Below are 7686 nucleotides of genomic sequence, written 5' to 3'. Positions count from 1 at the left end.
TGGTAACGAGTCATTGGGCTGGATTTACTAAAGGCAAAAATACTGTCCACATTGCAAGTGCAGTTTCAGTCATTTTCCCCAGAGCTTAGTCAATGTGTTAAAGCTCTGCTGATTTCCATCATCCAATCCTGTGCAAGCAAAAGTTCTGGTTTTGTTTATTTCTCTTGCATCTGATTGGATATTGGAAACTTTACCCCCACTTACTAAGCTCTGAGGAAAATTAGTGCAACTTGCAAAGTTCACAACCTATTTGACTTTAGTAAATCCACCCCATTTATTTATTGGTGACATACTAAAAGTGAGTTACAGCCACTTGTATTTTTTAGAACATAGACAGCAATATCATCCTTTGTGTTCCAGACATGACAGACATATTTGAAGCTTTGCAGTCAAAGGGAAGATCAAAGCTTTCTAATGCTATAATGCAGTGATGGCAAACCTTGGCACTCCAGATGTTTTGGACCTACATTTCTCATGATGTTCAACTATACTGCCGAGTTCATGAGCATCATGGGAAATGTAGTTCCAAAACAGCTGGGGTGCCAAGTTTTTTATAGTGATCTGTGTCCCCATTTGGGAGATTTGTCCTCTCTATTTGTCCTGTCTATTGTTATCATTGAAAGCGAAAGTAAATAGAAAGGAAATTCCAACGGGGCCAAAAGTTCTGGCAACCTGAGGGACCCCCAAGGGATTCCCTTAACTTGAAGGGATTTCCTCTCACTTTCTGTTTTGGCTATGGTACCCGAAGTGAAGGTAAATCCCCCCAATGAGACATAGATGGCAAAAAAAAAAAAAAGAGTCTGAAAGGGTTTATAAATAGTGATCGACCGGTATCGATTTTTCATTGCCGATACCGATACTGATATTTTGGCCATTGCATATCGGTATTGGCCGATATTTTCGTACATTTAAAAATTAGTATTTTTTTTTTTTTTATCACTTGACAGGTACTCTTGTGGAGGGATTTGAGGGTCTAAAAGATCCCAAACCCCTCCTCTGCACTTAAAAGCATTCAAAACGCCAAGTTTGGCTGTTTTGAATGCTGCCATTTTTTTTAATCTGGCGCCAGTACCCGGAAGTGATGTCATGACATCACTTCTGGGTTTTTACATGGAGACCCGATCAAATCGTGACCTCCGAGATCGTATGCCGGACAGAGCGGTATCACCCGGGTGTCACTTACGGCAAGTGGGTGAGAGATACCGATCTGCCAACAGATCTGCTATTGTGGAATTGCTTGTATCTTTAATTTGTACATATATGAGTGGCATATTCAATAACATTTGTAAATGGAATTATGCTATGTGACATCATTTTAACCCTTACATGAGCAATATTTGGAATATCGGTAATATCGGCCAGTTCCGGGGCCAATACAGATATATCGGAAAAAGTCAATATCGGCCCTCGATATATCGGCCTTGCCGATAATTGGTTGATCCCTAGTTATAACCCTCTCTTACTCTATCTAAAGTTTAGTTCTACTTTAAGGAACCTTCTCTTGTCAATTTTTATTTCATGCATACCAATAACAATTATTTTTTAATCCAGTCTCCAGAAAATTAATTGAAGGTGGTTGAAAGAGGACCTCAGTTTTTCATAAATAAGTTGGTAACATAAAAACAACCTGCTTATCAAGTATTTGGATTGAAACCTGTGCAGGAACCTTATCTGTATTCCCCTATGAACTGCTACTGATATGTAGAGATGAGCTTGGGAGTTTTCGGAGTAGGATCCAAACCCACAGATGTGAGCCCACCAAGATGCTGTTACCAGTATGGGTCATTCATCCGCGACCAGGGAATTCCCTGCCCCACAGCCACATGCATACATGGGGCGTGTGTACATATGGTTGTGGTACAAAGAATGTTAAGGCCGTAGATGATTGGGAAATACTTGGTGGGCATTCACACATGGGTTTGGGGGATCCTACTCTGAACACACCCAAGCCCATCACTACTTGTAGGAATATCATTAAGAGTTAAAAAGAGATCTTGCCGTTATTTTTTAAAAGTTTATAAAGAACCATTTGGCTAGTCAGTGCCCCTCTGTAGCTAACAAGATGTTAAAGAGGGGCCATACAATACATGAAACAGGTTTGTGTGTGCTCTCTTTTTGTGGCCTGCATCCTCCAAGTTTTGTCTGCCTATGTAGCAAAGTAACGTTTCCCGATCACTACTGGAGTGGACTGCAGATGGATGGCTGATGTAGGCAAAGCGACGTGCCCACATGTCTCTGCTTACTTCAGGTTTCCCGGCATCTGCTGTGATTGCACACAGCAGAAGATTGGCAGCAAGTCCCGGCCAATAATTCATGGTGGGGACCTGCTGATCTGCTGTGTGCAACCACAGCCCAAAGCTCTTGTGTTGGTAAACAACACAGAGCTCTGTACAGAGCGAGTGATCTGTCAGTTTCTCATCCCTGCAAAGTAGTAAAAGGCAGCACACATTACACATAGTTGGGCACATATTTAACCTCTTGATCACCCTAGATGTTAACCCCTTCCCTGCCAGTGTCATTAGTACAGTGACAGCGTATAGTTACTATTTTAGGGACGGTGCCTGAATTTTTTTAGCCTATCCCTCTCCATACAATTCCAAAACAGCATATAGTGTTATCACTGTATTAGTGTCACTTGTGATGTCAGTAACAGTTAGTTCCCCCCAGCATCAGTTAGTGTCAGATTGACCACCACACTGTCGCAGTCTCGTTATAAGTCATTGATCGCCGCCATTAGTAGTATTAAAAAAAATAAATAAATTCCAGCATGTATACCATAGTATACAACTATTGAGATTTTTTTTTTTACTTTTTTTATCAAAATCATGTAGCAGAATACATTTTGGCCAAACTTTATAATTTTTTTTGGATATGTTTTATTGCAGAATGTAAAAAAATATTGTTTTTTTTTTTAAATTCTCTTTTTCCTTTATATCATAAAAAAAATAAAAAACCCAGTGGTGATCGAATACCCCCAAAAGAAAGCTATATTTGTGTGAAAAAAATTATATAAATTTCATTTGAGTACAGTGTTGCATGACCGTGCAATTGTCAGTTAAAGTAGTGCCAAATAGCAAAAAAATGGCTTGGTCATGAAGGAGGTAAAATCTTTAGGGGCTGAAGGACAGGGGCTACCTACATTAGGCTAAATTTTTCTTGAGATTCCCCTCTAGGAACTATCAGCAGCAGCAAAGAACAATGTATCTAGAGGCAGGGAGGCTGCAGGCCACCATGGACCAAACACACTGAAATTTCCAAGTAATGTACGGTCCCATTTGTCATTTGGTAAAGCATGCAGAGGCAATGACAGCTAAAGCAATGGCAACAAAAACACAGAAGAAGAGACAAGAACTCACTGCTCAAGGTGGTGTAATTGCCTGATGACTCACACTGGTGCATGCCCCGGCTCGCCTCGGTGAAAACTTGATAAAGGAAAAGGAATTGGCAGCACTCCAGGTTGAGTCAAAATCCAGATTTATTGACTGGACATCCAAATATGACAATTGTGACAAGGTAGACGCGTTTCACGCACTGACTGTGTGCTTAATCATTGTAATGATAATCACACGATAAATAATCATGGTAATGATTAAGCACACAGTCAGTGTGTGAACCGCGTCTACCTTGTCACGATTGTCATATTTGGATGTCCAGTCAATAAATCTGGATTTTGACTCAACCTGGAGTGCTGCCAATTCCTTTTCCTTTAACAAAAACACAGATATCTTTTACGTTACCAATACACATGCACTAAATAGGAGTTTCGAATAGTGCACTGTATATGCACATTAAAATAGTAGATCAGAGCACAGTAACTAGATTAACGACCACATGTCACTACATTTTGAACACTGAAGATCCTTCACAATTTAAAATGTCAGGTTTCAGTTTTTAGTACATGAGTTTGCTACCTAAAAGGAAAGCCATATAAAGGTCTGGTCATCCCTTATCTAATTTCCCCAGTGTTTGGGTACCTTTAGCAAAAATTAGTGTAATTACTTAGTAGCATAAGAGAAACCTCTTTCATCTTCATTTGCAACACTTTGATTTGAGGGTAAGAGGCAGTTGTCCACAAGGTGTAAAGCTAACGCCATTATACATCCAAAACCTCCACATTACAGAGCACAATGGCCTTAGGCAAAGCAGCTGACTATCACTATCTATTGCAAGAACATATTACACAGAAAGGACAATTTATGGGATAAAAACTAAAATACTGACTGTCTGAATTCTGTTGAACCTCACTCATGCCAAATATTATGACAAAATTCTCCATTTTCTAAGCCTCCTCAGTCGTTTTACACTCTTAAAAATTTCTGTCTCATGCGAACAAAATCCCAAGAAGATGGAGGTTTCCAAGACCCCCCTCCAGCTGGTCCAAATGACTAAAGCAGATGCAGTCTCACCAATGTTCTTTCTGTCCTCCAAGTCTCAAGCAAATAAACTCCTTTGATTTGCCACCAGCGCTGTCTGGCTCTCTCTTCTTTTTGCCCTTTTATTCCGTTGTCGAATTTTCCAGCACAAAGCACTCGAGCAGACCAGGAGAAGTCCAAAAGATAGTAGGACCAGCCCAAAAACAGAGATTATTGATCCATGAGAGTTGAAGCTATAAGCAACTGCTGTGACAACAACTCCCACTATAAGAATAACCACTCCAAAAGGTATTGTGCAGCGATAGCAAGAGAGCTCAGCTCCACCCGTCGCTGCAGTTAGCTGGTTTTCATTGACTCTCGGAACCGTTATAATTACACAGTCATTGCGTTTCTCCATCATCATGGGATCTGAAGCCTTTGGAGGGCCCAAGATGTCTTTAATTGGCTGCTCCACCATTTTGTTGCAGGAAAGTCTGAAATAATCTCTTAGAAAGCTTCGGTATTGGGTCCAAATTGTCTAAAGCTACATAAATACATGAAAGAGGTTTAGATACAAGACGCAAATACACATTTGCAGTAACTAGATAAATATAAAAAATGCAACTAAGGTACAAACAGACCTGAAAAAGGTCTTTTTTACAAGTACTTAAGAACAAACAAACCTAAAAAGAAAAGAACTTAAAGTAAATCTAAGATATAAGGTACACAACATTGAAAGGAGCCGTCAACCTGACAGGTTAAAATCCAATCTTCTTTATTGAAACAATGTGGGGTAAAATACTAGAAACAAAAAAAGTTGATGCGCTTCAGCTTGTGCAGGCATAACATGACTAAGGCCTGCACAGGCTGAAATGTGTCAACTGTTGTTTTGTTCCTGGTTTTTTACCCTGAAATTGTTTTCAATAAGGACGATTTTACCTGTTCAACTGCCGGCTCATTTGAATGTTGTGTACCTATGGCTTGGAGAGGCTTTGAGCAGGGCACTGGAAAGGTATTTAACCTCTTTTTAAAATTAAATTTCAGGGTGGTAGCGCTGTCAATTTTGTTTTTGGTATCTAAGCCAAAGCCTTTTTTTTTATTTTGTTAACTAAAGGTGGCCATATATGGATTAAATTCAGCCAGTTCAGGATGAACCTGCGGAATTTCGTTCAATTTATGGCTGCCTCAGTTCAACAGAACAAGGATTTGGAAAACGTATCTCAAACCGCGGCTGCAACCACTTATCAGTGTATTTTGATTGCGGAAAGTCACGCTGGCAGAATACAATTTCCCAGCAGGAAGATTTCCTCTATCTACATCACTTGGGTGGATGGAGGAATCAGTTGCTTTTCTTTTACCATGAAACCATTTTTTTAACACCAAGTATGACTATCGATACTTTTTTAAGTACTTGCCGATAAAAATTACCGATACCTATTGCCTATGAAGAGTAGGTAGAGTGGTGGTTTGGGAGGTGAGGGGGGGGCAGTTGGGGGAGACTGGGGTGAGGGCAGGGTAGGGGGGTAAGTGAGGGCAGGGTAGGGACACCGCACACATGTACCCACAGACACCTTACCCGACTTACCCAGAGACATCAAATCCACACTCTTCTTTGCTATTTGTCACAAGACCCCTATCTTGCCCTCTCTGAAGATGGACATTCCCCCTGGTCCAACTCCAGATAGTGCAGGATAGTCCTAGATACAGGAGGACAACAAGTCACAGCTGATTGTACACCAGCCACCTACCCAGCACTCAGTGGAGAGTCCCCCCCCCTGTGTCTGGCACTGCTCAGGGTACACAGCAGCGTTTTTGAAAATGGCATGCAGGAAGCCTGGAGGAAGCGCACAGCCTGCCACCCATAGCAACGGTCCTCCGCCCCCCCCCCCTTTCCAGCATATTGGGCACACCCCCAATCTCAAACTCCAATTGTGACAGTGACTGGACAGGTGGGGTGGAGGTAGGGTAGCGCTCCACCCACCTCCTGTGAATTCTAGGAATGGAGGTAGCAGTCATTGGTCAAACAATTGTATTGGATCCATACTAATCCAATCTGTGCTGCTGAGTGAGTGGAGCGGTACCTGTCAGTACACCCAGTGCTGCAGTGGACTTGCAGCCCCGGCTAGTCCGGGCCTGGTGACAGCTGGTGGGAGGGGAGGAGGAGGCAGGGAGGGGAAACCCTGTGGAGAGATTTTTGTTAAGGACACTGAACCCCCGCTCCTTAACAACCAATAATTTCTCACATTCTTTTCTCTACAATTCAGCTATTTGCGGGTAAATCCCGCTGACAGCTGAAAAAACCAAGCCAGAAGGTATCGGTTATGGGTATCGGCGCATTTCCACAAGTACCGATATCAGTAAAAATGCTTAGTATCGGCACCGATACCGATATCGGTGCAGCCCTACTTTCGATCAGCCCAATAGCTGACTGATTGAAAAAAAAAAGTGGTCATCCTAAATCTGTATCCTATGTTGGCAGATTTCTCTTTATTCCTTATCTCATAGTAACAAGATGAGAGGAAATCCTTCTCCTACACAATTATTGCCACAGAAAGCATTCCCATTGGAAGATTTACCCCCTATCCTTGTTCTGATAACAATTCCCTTCACTTTCCATTCTGATGACGGTGGTCACTAGGACAAATTGAGGGAGTGAATATCCCTCAATTTGAAAGAATTGAAAACTTGACTCTCCACTCTTTCAAAATATATGTTGGCTTTCAAGAGACTACTATTACCTTTCATGTGTGTAGTCAGAACAAAGCAATAGCTGCAACATTAGGTTAAAAGTAACTGTTGCTATTATTCTTCTGGAGAATAATCTAAAGCAAGTCAGATGTATTGTGAAAACATTGCTTCAATTATACTACTTTACTAAATATATTTCTATTCAATACTCTCCAAAAATGTGCAATGTTTATCTTCAATGTAATCAAAATTGCTTTACATAAACCAACATTTAATTCATGATAAGTGGCCCCAACATACTGTGAGGTTGATTTACTAAAACTATAGAGTGCAAAATCTGTTGCAGCTCTGTATGGTAGCCAACTGCAGCTTGCTCAATTAAGCTTTGACAAATAAAAAAACTGAAAGCTGATTGGTTCCTATGCAGACCTGCACCAGATTTTGCACTCTCCAGTTTTAGTAAATCAACCCCTGTTTTTTCAGAAGGTAAAGGTTACATTAAAAAAAAAAACAAGACAGATAGACTGCTCTAACAAAATAGCCCCTTGGGGGTGGAGCTATTAAAATTGAGTATTGCTGCTAGAAACTGATAATTTTGGGCATTTTATCAACTTGCAAAGAAAACGTACATTACCAAGACTGATTT

At 41.0% G+C, this 7686-nt stretch overlaps 1 protein-coding gene across 2 annotated transcripts in view; it reads right to left on the bottom strand.

Annotated features, from left to right (window-relative positions):
• Positions 1–3714: 3714 nt before the first annotated feature.
• The window catches only part of TMEM100 (transmembrane protein 100), a 55204-nt gene continuing 51232 nt past the window's right edge, over positions 3715–7686 (bottom strand). For both annotated transcript variants that reach the window (XM_082272531.1, XM_082272532.1), the window contains exon 3: positions 3715–4896. In XM_082272531.1, coding sequence (XP_082128657.1) covers positions 4432–4830 — 399 coding nt within the window. In that variant the 5' untranslated portion in view covers positions 4831–4896 and the 3' untranslated portion in view covers positions 3715–4431. The remainder of the gene's footprint in view (positions 4897–7686) is intronic.

Source organism: Pelophylax lessonae (assembly GCF_965119305.1).
Source record: "Pelophylax lessonae genome assembly, chromosome: 11".
Taxonomy (NCBI): Eukaryota; Metazoa; Chordata; class Amphibia; order Anura; family Ranidae; genus Pelophylax; species Pelophylax lessonae.
The sequence above is the reverse complement of the archived record's forward strand: the minus strand, read 5'-3'. Positions and strand labels throughout refer to the sequence as shown.